The sequence below is a fragment of the Canis lupus genome, chromosome 22 (genome assembly GCF_048164855.1).
Source record: "Canis lupus baileyi chromosome 22, mCanLup2.hap1, whole genome shotgun sequence".
NCBI lineage: Eukaryota > Metazoa > Chordata > Mammalia > Carnivora > Canidae > Canis > Canis lupus.
This window is the reverse complement of record NC_132859.1, coordinates 19,175,616-19,189,839: the sequence shown is the minus strand read 5'-3', so window position 1 is coordinate 19,189,839 and position 14,224 is coordinate 19,175,616. Positions and strand designations below refer to the sequence as shown.

The 14,224-nt window shown below is 39.5% G+C and overlaps 1 protein-coding gene across 5 annotated transcripts in view; it reads left to right on the top strand.

The window, feature by feature from the left end:
* Window positions 1-6,329: 6,329 nt before the first annotated feature.
* The window catches only part of IL20RB (interleukin 20 receptor subunit beta), a 37,286-nt gene continuing 29,391 nt past the window's right edge, over window positions 6,330-14,224 (top strand). Inside the window, exons 1-2 of one of the 5 annotated variants that reach the window (XM_072792604.1) lie at window positions 6,330-6,594; window positions 11,106-11,207. In XM_072792604.1, the coding sequence (XP_072648705.1) occupies window positions 6,480-6,594; window positions 11,106-11,207 (217 nt within the window). In that variant the 5' untranslated portion in view covers window positions 6,330-6,479. The remainder of the gene's footprint in view (window positions 6,595-11,105; window positions 11,208-14,224) is intronic. The other 4 variants (XM_072792606.1, XM_072792603.1, XM_072792605.1 and 1 more) reach the window with 4 other exon arrangements.

Here is a 14,224-nt window from a genome sequence, read left to right as displayed (position 1 = left end):
TAATGCCATATTTTGCTTGTTCTGAAATGTTTTCTAGACTATAGATAAGGGGGGATGTTAAAACAGATTTCCTGATTTTCTCAGGGCATATGCTAATCACTTGGTGCCAAAATGAAAAAAAAAAAAATTTGAACTGTTATATATGTGTGTGTATGATTGTGTGTCTGTGTTTAGCTTTTGGAGATGTTTATCCATCATCCAGCCATCCAACCAACTCACCTCAAATATTTGAATGCCCAGGTGTCAGAGTTCTGAGCTAGCAATATGATACTGAAGAAAATAGACAAAGGTGTCCAAAAGCTGTCATAAAATTTATATTTCTACTGGTGAAACGCCTAATGGAGAAGTGCTCTAAAGAAAGAATAGAGCAGTAGGTTGAGGGGGGTGAGAGTGAGAAGTGGAATGTTTATATTGGGTGATCAAAGGAGGCCTCTAATTAAAAAATTGACCGTTGAGTATATTGTGTGCTCCAATTAATAGAATCACTGATGACTATTACAGTCTTCACTATTACAGAGCATTGTTTCTGGTTTTCATTTTTTTTAATTGAATAAACTAGTATGTTATTAGGCATAGAACTTTTAACTACAAAGGGCTATTGTGAATAAAGCTTGATTCTCCACCTTTAGAGTTGTTGGGGCATGTCACATTGAAAAAAAATCAGTTATAACTACAGAAGAAGAACTATTTGACAGACATAAGGCTTTTAATTGATCACACCCTAAGGAAAAATTTAACCCTAAGTAAGGTTAAATTCCTGGTGCTCTACACTGGTGGCCAGACAATAAACTACAGAGGAAATTGAAAAGTATATTCAGAGGAGGTGAAAAAGGGCTACAAGAACCCTGAAAACTAGAGCTTGAAAGTGTGGAAATTATATCTGAAGCAGATTCAGTGGAAGCAGGAATTCAAAGAATATAAGACAAGGGGAATTCCACTGTTTAATTAATTCCACTTTTACTTCCAAAAGAAAGAGGGAAAGAGGAAAGAAGAGAAAGAAATTGAGACTGGATTACAACTGTCAGCTGTGCTGAAAATACTGGACATAGATATCTAGGAACCTTGGTAAAGGAAAGGGAAGTCATCTAAGTAGGGCAAGGAGTGGTTATTGGAATAGAGTAATTGACCATGTCGTCCATGCAGGGCATCAGGACCTATCCTGCACTTGTATAACCCTAAGAGTGATGGCCTCAAATTTTGTGCCCTACTGTCTGCTCCCCTTGCTTCATTCTAGTGTCAGCCTTACAGAGCTCAGTCTTTTTGACCATCAACCTCCTTATCCCTCCCCACTGCCTCTTTACCTTTATCCACAAAAACCTTTTCTCTCTTTGCTTTTTCTTGTAAAATTAAATATCAAATACTTAAATGGCAGATAGTGTAATATGAAAAAAAAAACCCTCCTATTTTAGACTATACTTGCTTATAATAGGAAATAGACTCATTCTCCTAGCAGTTCATCTTCAGATATAGATGATCCTTCAACTCTGGAAAGCGGTAGAAATTGAACTGAAAAGTGCAGGAGACAAATTAGGGGATAGTTTGGTTTGGGTACGTTGCATGGACAAGAGGCTACAAAGATATACCTCAAAGCCAGAAGACGAAGGCAAGATCAGAGTGGGGATGTCTAAGCAAGGGTAGGAGGTGGAAGGTGAGGCACAACCCTCCAGAAGTTCTCACCCAATGGCAGGCCCAAGTGGAGGTGGATGGTAAGAATTCCTGGAGTCATGAAGCAGTCCTGACAGGAACTGTCATTCAAAAGCTGTGGCAGGCAGATAATATTACCCCTTCAGTGTCCCTTGAGATGTGCTGAGCCCAAGAGAGAGACTCTCCTTAGGAGACAGGAATTCATGCCCAAGTACAGCTAACTATCTTAAGACCCAAGTTCTGCTAACAACTCTCCTTCTCCCACAGCATGAGTAAATGAGTGTTCCATCATTTTCTGTTTCCGTACCATTTCCTTTCTATCCTCAGTGTGTATTCCCTTCAACTTTTTGGTCCTTGGGCCTGGCTCATGCCACTCACCCAGTTGAATCCTAAACTGAATGCATCTCTCCTACCCAAATCTAAATTGATAGATCCTTAGTATTCCATATTGAGATTTGTCAGTTCTCTAAAACCTTTGCTAATCTCCAAGATCACTCACCTCACTCTGCTCTTCAGACACTCGGGGCAATAAGGTAAGTGAAAAAAGACTTGGAGTTAGGTAAACTTCAGGTGGAATTCCAGTTTCCATCCCTGACTAGCTCTGTGATCTACAGTAAATAAATTTCTCTGAGCCCTATGTCCTCATCTGAAAAGTTGGAAATCAAATCTTACCTTGTAAGTCTGTTATACAATATATGGAAATCCTTATAATTATGGAAAGCTTTTAGGGACAATTCCTGGCACGTAGTAGATAGCCAGTACACTTTGACTTTTATTGTTAACTTTTAACATGTGGAAATTGTGGGCAGAAGTGGACTTAGGATAGAGGAATTAGGAAGCCAGGACTGGGAGAACAAAGGTAAAAGTGGGGACAGGTATTGAGTCTAGTATGTATGAAGCACTCCCAAGCTGAGGTGTGTCCAGACCCAAAGGCAAAGGAGGCCAGGATCGGACGCTAGGGAAGCAGTGAGACGGTACAAGCAGCTGGTGACCAGAGGTCAGGGCATAGACGTGGCCATACTCAGTGCTGGGATCAAGGAGAGCATGCAGCAAGTGTTCTTGACCATGATGTAGTAAAAAATCTATATAACTAATACAACTGGTAAGTGGCAGAGCCCAGATGCCAGCCCAGACAGTCTCCAGAGCCCGTTCTTTTAACTACCCTCTAATAGATATCTTCAACTGGAAGCCTTTCTTTGCTGATCCAGGGGCCAAACCATAAGATGGGGAGCCTGCGAAAGAGCAGCCAGTCAAAGTGAGTAATCCCCCAATGTATTGGGGTACTTGGATGGCACAGCAGGTTAAGCATTTGCCTTAATCAGAGTCCTGGATCAAACCCTGTATCAGGCTCCCTGCTCAGCAGGGAGTCTGTTTCTCCCTCACCCTCTGCTGCTCCCCCTCTTTGTGCTTTCTCTCTCTGTGTGTGTGTGTGTGTGTGTGTGTGTGTCGGATAAATAAAATCTTAAAATAAATTTATTTTTAAGTGATCTCTACACCCAGTGTGGGGCTCGAACCCACAACCTCAAGATCAAGGGCTGCATCCTCCACTGACTGAGCCAGCCAAGTGCCCCTGTATTTATTGTTAACATTATTAATATAACAAATGGTCAATACAGCATTTGTGAAGACTACTGTGTTCCTGGCCCTGGGCTAATTGTGCTTTGCCTGTATTCTTTAATCCCACAACTATTACGTAAGACATTATTTTGTAAACGAAAAAATGAAGCTCACGGAGTTGCTTGCCTCCCATTCATATCAAAGGAGTACTACTTTTTCCGTCCAATCCTCCACTTACAATATCTACTGATTCAAGCTCTCCACTAACTTCTTTTACTGAGATTACTAATGGCTTTCGAGATGCTAAATCTAGGGGACATTTTTCAATAATCAACTCAATGACTCTTCCACACTCCTCCTTGGTGATTTATCCATCCTTTGGCATTTCCAGGACCACAGTTTGTTTCAGGGTCATCTCTCTGACATATTTTTTTCTCCCTCTATCTCTTTTATTTTTCTGGTGCTGGTCCTTATATGTAGGTCTTCTCCAGGTGCACGTCCGCATGTCTCTTTAATGTACATACTCTTCCTTGAATGTTCTCACCCACTTCCTGGTCTCTGCTACTACTGGAATGCTGAAGGTAGGGGAAATGGTGTCATACTTTGACATCCATAGATTTGAGACAAAGATACATATTAGAAACATACTAGAGACAGCTGCTACCCACATAACCATCTCAAATTGAAGTGTATCAAGGTGAACACACGCAACCTTTTTCCATACCACCCCCAACCCTGCCTAGCCTGACCCCACCTCTCCCTCCTCCTTTCCATTATTTTGATTGAGGCGCTGCAGTCCACCCAGTTACTCAAACCAAGAACCTGAAAGTCATGTTTTCCTCTTCCTCCACCCTCCTAATCCACTCTAAGTGCTGTGGGTTCTGCCTCCTTCATCTTTTGAATTCAGTCACTTCTCTCTACGGACCTGGGAAAACCTAGTGGAAGCCAACGATATCTCTCACCTCACTTACCAATAGTTTATTCCTTACCCTCCTGCCTCCAGTTTAGCTCTTTCCACTGTTTTCTCCATTCAAATCATAAACTTTTGAAAGCACCAATGCAGGGAATAATATCAGATTTGAGCTTTTAACCCCTCCTTTGACCTTCATTGCTCTCAGGATAAAGTCTAACGTCCTCAGCAAAGTATTCAAAGCTATCTGGAATCCTGGTTCTGTCTGCCTTAGAGCTTCATTTCTTGCCACTCAACCTTGCTCTCCAGTTGAATAAAATTTCTTGTGGTTTCCTAAGTACACCATGCCTGGCTAATTTTTTTCAGCATTTAACAGCTTAAAAGTCACCTCTTCCAGGGAGCCTTCCCTAATCCCTGAGGCTAGGTTAGATATTTCTCCTTAATGCTCCTATATTCCCTTGTGGATATTTCTGTCACTTTATCCTCAGTATTGATTTATGATTATTCCCATACCTAACTTCTCCACTAGTTGAGAAGTTCTTGGTTTAGGGCAGGAGCTATTGAATTCCCAGATTCTAGTATACAGTAGGCCCTTAGTGAATGAATGAATGAATGAATGAATGAATGAATGAAAGACTACTTTTTCCAAGGTTATAATGCAAATAATTTCTGAAATTAAAGCCAAAATCTGTGGCCCTCTAAAACCCATGTTCTCCCATTCATGCTTCCCACTAATGCTTACACCAAACAGTGCAAAAAGATATATAGCACCCAAAAAATTGAAAGCAAGGTCTCAAGATGTTTTTACACCTATATTCATAGCAGCATTATTTATATTAGCTAAAAAGTGGAAGCAACTCAAATGTTCATTGATAGACGAATGAATGCATAAGCAAAATGTGGTATGTACATACAATGGAATATTATTTAGCTTTAGAAAAGAAGGAAATTCTGCAATATGCTACAGCATGGTGAACCTTGAGGACATTATGCTAAGTGAAATAAATCAGTCACAGAAAGCCAAGTAATTGCATGATTCCATTGATATAAGTGTAGTAATATAAGATATTCAGTGTAGTCAAAATCATAAAGGCATAAAGTATAATGGTGGTTACCAGGAGCTATGGGGAGGAGAGAATGGGGGGAATTGTTTAATTGGTATGGAGTTCCAGTTTTACAAGATGAAAAGATTTATAGGGACAGATGGTGGTGATGGTTGCACAACAATTTAAATGTATTAATACCACTGAACTGTACATTTAAAAAAGGTTAAGAAGGAAGTCAGTCATAAAGACAAATACCTTATGATTTTACTCATATGTGGAATTTAAGAAACAAAACAGATGAACATAGGGTAAGGGAAAGAGAAATAAAATAAGATGAAAACAGAGAGGGAAGCAAACCATAAGAGACTTTTAACTCTAGTAAACAAACTAAGGTTTACTGGAGAGAAGATGAGTGGGGGGATGTGGTAACTGGGTGATGGGTATTAGGGAGGGCACTTGAAGTAATGAGCCCTGAGTGTCATATGCAACTGATGAATCATGAAATTCTACTTCTGAAATCAATAATACAGTATATGTTCATTAAATTGAATTTAAATGTAAAAATAATTTTAAATGGTTAAGAAGATAAATTTTATGTGTATTTTACCAAAATAAAAAAATCTCAAAAAAGCCCCTGAACAAAAATATATTTCAAGGAGTCTTGGTCCCAATTTTCCTCCTCCATCTTCCCAATTCTCTCTCTGCTCCAACATAACCAATTTTGTTAGTTTCTTTTTTTTTTTTTTTTTTTTTAATTTTGTTAGTTTCTATATCTCCTTCCAGGTTTTCTTTTTTTGAAATATAAGCAAACATAAAGCTAAATTCTTCACCTTCTGACTTTTTGAAAGATATTAAATTTTTTTTTTAACTTCTTTACTTTTTCTGGAGTATGTACCAAAAGGAGCTAGTAAATACCCAGCTTGAATGAACTCACAAGATGGAGACTTAGAAGAGGATAGGTAAAATTTGAGAAAGTAAAATCTTGCTTGCTCACCACCAGTGAGGCCTCTAGGGACATCCAGGGTCCCCCCCACAGAGCAGAGCCTGTGGTCAAGTATCTCTCCTAGGAAGATTCTCAAGCTCCTCAGAGTTAGTACCTTTTCTCTGGAAGTCTCCTATGCCACTCCCTCTGATGCAATATCTGGGTTTGGACAGAAAGGAGGGAGCTGCACAGCCCGCCCCTCTGAGCTGTCTGGGCTGGTTTGTCTTTCTCAAACAATTCAGTCTCAGTCTTCACGGCAACTCAGACCCCAGCTCCAGCATCTGCATTCTGAAGTAAGAATGGCTGATATGGACAGAATGCTTCATTCTGGAGGGAAACAATGTTCCAGGTTAAGCTGAGTCGCCAAACACAGACCCTCTCTGTGGTTCTAGAAGAAATCTTGACAAGTCCTATCATGTGGTTTTTCTGCGCCTTGATTCCATGTTTACTCATAGGTAAGTATGGATTAGAGTATAACCAATAGCTTGGATTCAAACATAGGTTAAGAAGGTGAAAAATACTTTAGCAGAGTTTGGAGTTGCAATAGATACATAGAACATCTTATGTCTGTTTTTAAAAAGGTTTCTCACCTCCTAAACCTTCATCCCCATGTCACAAAGCAAGCCTGCATTCTGTTTGGAAATCTCTTTCCTAATGATCACAGAACAATCTGGAAAGATAAAATATCAAAACAAATAGTCTAAAGGTTAGCAGAGCTCTATGCATTTTATTACTTTTCTCATCTGATTTTAAAAGGCACCACATGGTTATCTCAGGCATTCTGTGTGTGCCTCCGAGATGTTAACTGTAGATGTTAACTGTAAAATAAAGATTCTGAGAAAATATACATGAATAAAAAAGCTTAATTTGCAACCTTAATATTGGGTATAAGACTTATTAAAATGGCTTTCTCCTGGTCACTGCAGAAAAAGAAGCAGTTAGGTACTCCATAGCATTTTTGAAAGTGTGGTTTGGGGCATTTTCCCTACCAGTAAGATTATATAATTTTCTCTGCTTCACTCCTGGCTGCTTGTACCTACATGCTTTGTTGTTCCAAAATTGAAGCTTCCTTAGTTTTGATGTTTCTTCATGCCAAACACCTTTAAGAGAAATTTCTAATTTTAATGCTCCAAAATACTGACACTTTGCAGTGTTGGTGGGAACCTTGAGTTCGTTCTTTCTTTCTTTCTTTCTTTCTTTCTTTCTTTCTTTCTTTCTTTCTTTTCTTTCTTTTTCTTTCTTTCCTTCTTTCTTTCTCTCTTTCTTCTTTCTTTCTTTCTTTCTTTTTTCTTTCTCTTTCTTTCTTTCTTTCTTTCTCTTTCCTCTTTCTTTCTTTCTTTTTCTTTCTTTCTCTTTTCTCTTTCTTTTCTTTCTCTTTTCTCTTTCTTTCTTTCTTTCTTTCTTTCTTTCTTTCTTTCTTTCTTCTTTCTTTCTTTCTTTCTTTCTTTCTTTCTTTCTTTCTTTCTTTCTCTTTCTTTCTTTCTTTCTTTCTTTCTTTCTTTCTTTCTTTCTTTCTTTCCTTCCATTGAGAACTAATTGTTTTAGTTTAAGTCAGGCAACAAATTAGTCTAAAGTGATTTGCAAATGTTTAGAATTGGCTTTAACATCAAATTCATGGTGTCCTTTCCTAGCTGAAAAACCTTTGCAGCTCCCAAATGCTTACTTAGCACATGGTGTTCAAGTCTGCTGTTTGTTTCATGACCCAGAATATTCAGGTCTCAACTCTATTTCTCACTGTTCTTTGACAACAAATACAAACCACAGGTGGCTGCTGTCTTCACAATTGGCTTGTAATGCCCTCATTTCCTCCTCCCAGCTTTTATGATTGTTATTTCCCACCAGAATCACCATCTCCAGTTCCTTTCCCCATCTCAAGCCTATGCTCCCATCATCATTCCCTTCTCCTTCAGATTTCTCCCCAGACTTCTCTCTCCTTTCACCCTTGACCTCACATACTCTGCTTAAGTGGATTGCTTCTATTTCCTACACTGCTCTGAGGGATGGGCCTAGACATCTTTTCTGGTGTCCTCACAGCTCCCAGCATAGGCTAATCATGTTAGTTATTTGGTTAGTTAACTGAGTGATTAGTTGATGGAACAAGTTGCCAGAAAAACATGCCCCCATTAAGCCAGAGGGAGAAGATGGGGAGGCCAATTGAGAAGGGAAATGCTCAGCACTTTTTTTCCAGATTCTTTTTCCTTTATTGAAGTATAATCGACATATAGCATTATATAACTTTCAGGTATACACCATAACGATTTGGTATTTATATATATTGCAAAATGACAACCATAATAAATGTAGTTAACGTCCATCACCATACATAGTTAAGTAACTGAATCAATGTGAGTTGGCTCCTTGATGAGAGAGAAACTGTATACCACATTAATTTCTTGCACAAAGAAAACTTTTATTTGCAGCAAATGAGGAGGTCACAGAGAATGGCTTCCAAAGTGGTAACTCCCTGAGGGTGGATAGGTTCCTTTTATTTAGAGTTAGGATGAATATTTTAGATAGGGAAGCTCTGTTATAGTATGTAGAGGTGGGCATAGGGTCACATATATGCCTTACGGCAGCATGCCTAGGCACACATTGTATGTTATGTAAATGAGGCTTGTGCTCCTCCTTAGGAGGAGATTTTAGTATTATAATGAGGTAAAGGTAATTGCCCGTCATTCCAGAAGTCACTCAATGGTCCGTCTGTGCAAGCACTAGCCTGGCATTTATTTTATTTCATTTTTTTAAAGATTTTTATTTATTTATTCATGAGAGACACACACACAGAGAGAGAGAGATCTCGAGAGGCAGAGACCCAGGCAGAGGGAGAAGCAGGCTCCATGCAGGGAGCCCGACGTGGGACTCTATCCCAGGTCTCCAGGCTCAGGCCCTGGGCTGAAGGTGGCACTAAACCCCTGAGCCACCTGGACTGCCCCTAGCTAGCCTGGCATTTAGTTCAAATTGTCTGGGTGGTCTGGGGCAATGGGAGGTGTTGTCAGGGCAGTCGCCATGATCTGGGAATAATTTTGGTTTTCGTTTGCCTGAATTAAGAGGTAAGCCAGAAAAAAAAAAAAAAAAAAAAGAAGAGGTAAGCCAGAAAGAGAGCTTAAGGAAAAATATAAGACAAAGGTTAGTGAGCATAAGCATATGGGCAGTAAATGTCAGGTATTGGAGTCTAGCTGGTGAGAGTTACACATTTTTTTTCTTGTGATGACTTTTAAATATGCAATACAGTGTTATTAACTATAGTCACCATGCTATACATTACATTCCCCAGGACTTACCTATCACACTTAAAACTGGAAATGTGTGCCTTTTGACTCCTTTCACCCATTTTTAAATTCAGTATTTTCTTCAGTTAGGCAGTCCAATCTTTCAAGCCTTTCCTGAAAACTAGTTTCAAAAGACCTGGAAGTGAGTGTATTCTTCTGCCACCTATAAACTTATACAGAAAAAAAACAAAAACAGACCAGTAGTGGAAACAACAAGGATGTCAGAGCCAGAGAGACCTGTGTGGGTTTTGACTCCATCACTTGCTAGCTCATTGACTATATCATATAACTTCATTTTCCTCATCAGTAAAATGGAAAAAAAAAAAAAAAAAGCCTCCTTGAGATTGGGAGGTGTTTTAATTAAATGAGATGATGCAAACAAAACCATTCTGAAAACATCACTGTGTGCCACCCCCTATGTTAATTATTATTATCTGTATGTTACATAAACAGATAGTGTTGTCAGAAAATCATTGCTTTAGCTGAGGTTGCTTTTATGCAAGTTTGACCACTTCCTCTGGATGGTGTAGGTAATTGCAATTAATTCTGCAAATTCTAAACAAACTTCTATTAGTTACTTGAGATCTCTGGATAGTTGGGTAGAAGTTCTTGCTCACTTTTATAGAATTCATTTGCCTTGCCCTGTCCCTTCCAAATAATAGTGTGTGATTCAGGAAACTGATCATACTACTACTACTACTACTACTACTACTACTACTACTGCTACCACAACCACTCCCACTGCTGCTACAGCTGCTACTACTACTACCACCACCACCACTACTACTACCAACAGCAACAATGACAATAACAGCAACAACAATCACGGTGGCCATTTCTGAGCTCACACTGTGCTCTAAATTAGCAAAAATGTTCTCTTGACTTCTTACATCAATCCTGCAAAGTAGTGGTATTATTCTCATTTTATGCATACCATGAAACAGAGATTCAGAGAAGTTCAGTAATTTGCCCAAGTATATACATCTAGTAAGTGAGAAAATTGGGATTTGATTCTGGTTTGGCTGGTTCCAGAGCCTATGCCCTCTGTACCTCTCTGCAGAAGAAGCTGAGACACTGAAGCCTAGGAAAAGGGAAGACAGATGAAGTAAAGGGAATAAAGAAGATGGTGCTACCTTTTCTGAGCATTGCTTGCTCTAAAGGCTGTTGGAAAAGTGGCAGAAAGGGACCCAAATGAGGGAAGCTGACAGTAGACCCAGAGAGAGGAAGCCAGCAAGGCATCATTCTAGGGAGGAAATACGAGGATTTCTGTCTGGAAATTTTGCCCAAGGGCGGCCTTTTCTTAGCAGCAAAAAGATCTGATGTAAGATAGATAGGGGATTAGGAAAAAGGAAATCAAGCGGAGGCTAATTTTACTAAGGGAGCCAAGGCTTGGTTCACTTAGTTTTCATTCATTTGGCATTTCTGGTATCTTCTATGTATTAGGTTCTGAGCTAGATGCTGATTATAGAAGAACAAATTGGAGTCCCTTGTCTTCAGGGAACATAAGAGCCTTCCGGGAAATACATTTAAGTCTTTGGCATTTGGGAATTTATAGTTTCAACTATTCTTTGGCAATGAGAGGGAAGGTCTGCATTAGTGGTACTCAGTCTCAAATGCACATTGCAATCACCTAGGAAACTTTTAAAGCTATAAATACCTCGATTTCATGGCCTGAGATTCTGATTTAATTAATCTAGGATGTTTCCTGGACATTGGAATTTTTCAAAACTCCCTAGCGGGGCTCCAGAAGTTGTGTATTCCAGAACTGGGCAGAGTAAAGACAAGTCTGAAGCATTTGTGTAAGTAAGAAAGTACTCAAAGAAGGATGGAGTCCTAAATGAAATGAGTATCCTGGATTGGATCCTGGATTGGAAAAAAGAACATTGATGGGAAAACAGACAAAATTCAAATAAGTGTAGAGTTTAGTTAATGGTAACGTACCAATGTTGGTTTCTTAGTTTTGACAAATACAAACACAAATAATGTAAGATGTTAGTATTAGAGGAAGCTGGGTGAAGGATATGTAGAAACTTGTCTGCAGTTTATTCTGTAAATCTAAAATTATTACAAAAATAAAAATAACATGAAAAAAGAGAGTGAGAAGTGGGAGTAAGTAAAAAAGGAGACAAGAACCAATCTGAAGGAGCTCCCAATGGCCAGAGTTGGAATAATTTAAGTAACAAAGTAGCAATAGATTAAAATAAATATTCATGACTCCATACTAATATAAATAGTGAAATGAATGAATGAATGAATGGTGGAGAAGGAACAGCTCTTCCTTGCAGAATTCCAATTAATAAACTGAAAATCACTGTTAATTAGAATATCACAGCAATAATTGTTGCAAATAATAGCAACTAGTAAGTGCTAAAATTAATGGATGAAAGTTTGAGAAGCAGAATATTCACATGGTGTCGAAGTATGTCCTAAGTTATTTATTAATTACAGAGAGGGGGAGCACCTGGTGGCTCAGTTGGTTGAGTGTCTGCCTTCAGCTCAGGTCATGATCCTGGGGTCCTGGGATCAAACCCCTTGGTGGGGTCCCTGCTCAGTGGGCTCCCTGTTCAGTGGGGAGCCTGCTTCTCCTTCATTTTCTGCCCCTCTCCCAGCTTGTGCTTGCTCACTCTTGCTGTCTCTCATAAATAAATAAAAAATCTTTTAAAAAAGATTATAAAGGGGAAAATGGTACCTTTATGGTAAAGACACCCTTAACCAAGTGACCAAGTTTAACATCACTGGAAATAAGACACTAACATCATGTACTCCCTGTGAATACATGCCAAAAATGTATTGCCCCAGTGAAATTATGGGAAAACATCAGATAAACTCAAACTGAGGAATATTATACAAAATAACTGGCTAGTACTCTTAAAAAAAGATAAGATCGTAAAGACAGAACAGATTGGAAGAGACTAGATATGGTAACTAAATGTGGGATCCTGGGTTAGTTCCTGGGAAAAAAGAAAGGATATGGGGGAAAAATTGGCCACATTTAAATAAAGGCCAAAGCTTCATTAATGATATTGTACCAATGTTAATATCTTAATTTTCATAATTATACTATGATTATGTACATATAGAAGGCTAAAGTAGAGGGTTATGGGAGCTCTCTGTACTATTTTTACAACTCCAAGTCTGAAATTATTTTTTTAAAGATTTTATTCATTTATTCATGAGAGACACAGAGACAGAGGCCTAGGCAGAGGGAGAAGCAGGCTCCCTGCAGGGAGCCTGATGCAAGACTCAATCCTAGGACTCACGGATCATGCTCTGAGCAGAAGGCAGACATTCAACCACTGAGCCACCCAGTCATCCTGAAATTATTTTTTTTAAAGATTTATTTATGAGAGAGAGAACACACGAGTGAGTGGGGGGAGGGGCAGAGGGAAAGAATCTTTAAGCAGACTCCTCCGCTGAGCAGAGAGCCCATTATGGGGCTCCATGCCACTACACAGAGATCATGACTCGAGTTGAAATCAAGAGCCAGATGCCCAACCAATTGAGCCACCTATGTGCCCCTAAATCTGAAATTATTTTAAAATTAATCCTAAAAGGGGCACCTGGGTGGCTCAGTCTATTAAGCAACTGACTCTTGATTTTACCTCTGGTCATGATCTTGGGGTCCTGGGATTAAGCCACTCATGGAGCTCCGCACTCAGTGTGGGGTCTTCTTGAGATTTTCTCTCTGCCTCTGTCCCTCACCCTGCTTACTCTCTCTCTAAATAAATAAGTAGAGGCTTTAAAAAAATAAAATTTAACAAACAAAACCATTTCCTTAGTGATTGTAATGGGCAGCCAAGATTAAGAATGGCCCCTAGACCCATGTTTCTCAAACTTTAATGTGCAGGTGAATTACCTGAGGATCTTGTTAAATGCAGATTCTGGTTCAGTAAGACATTGGTTGCCGCCTGTATTTCTTTTCTTTTCTCTTTAAGATTTATTTAATTGAGAGAATGAGAGGGGCAGAGGGAAAGGGAGAGAAGCAGACTCCCCGCTGAGCATGGAGCTCGACTTGGGGCTGGGCACAGGGCTTGATCTCACAACCCTGAGATCATGACCTTAGCTGAAACTAAGAGTGAGGTTGGTTTGTGCACTGTGCCACCCAGGCAACCTGAGACTTTGCATTTCTTATAAGTCTTCTGGGTAATGTGATGCTGCTGATCCAAAGATGATCCACAGTGATAGAAGATCCAAAGTGATAGATGAAGTAATTTATCACTTTCCTGAGGCATGAATTTATTTACATACCTTTTGAAGCTGGGATATAGGCACTAGTTACTCAAGCAGCAAGTGATGCCAGCAGCCTGCTTAGCCATGTCCTAGCTCAGCATTGGTCTTTTCTTCTTCTTGTCACATACAAAGTAATTCTCTTACAATAATTGACTATATTTGAGGAAGGAATTTTAGAGCATAGTATCAGTTTATTATGCCTATATCCTTTATAGGGCAAGTCCCATGATGTAGGCAAAAAAAAAAAAAGGTCCTCCAAAGATATACATGTTCTAATTACTGGAACCTGTGATATGTTACCTTCAATGGAAAAAGGAACTTTATTGAGAAAGAGAGCACAAGCTGTGGTGGGTTGAGGAGGATGGCGGTGGTGGTGCATAGAGGTAAGGGAAAAGGAGGACCCACTGAACAGGGAGCCTGCTGTGGGTCTCGATCCCAGGACCCTGAGATCGTGACCTGAGCTGAAGGCAGATGCCTAACCCACTGAGTCACCCAGGCACGGCTGGAAAAAAGGAATTTAAAGATGTGATTAATATTATGTGTGGGACCTTGAGATTGGGAGATGATCCTGGATTTTTAGGATAGG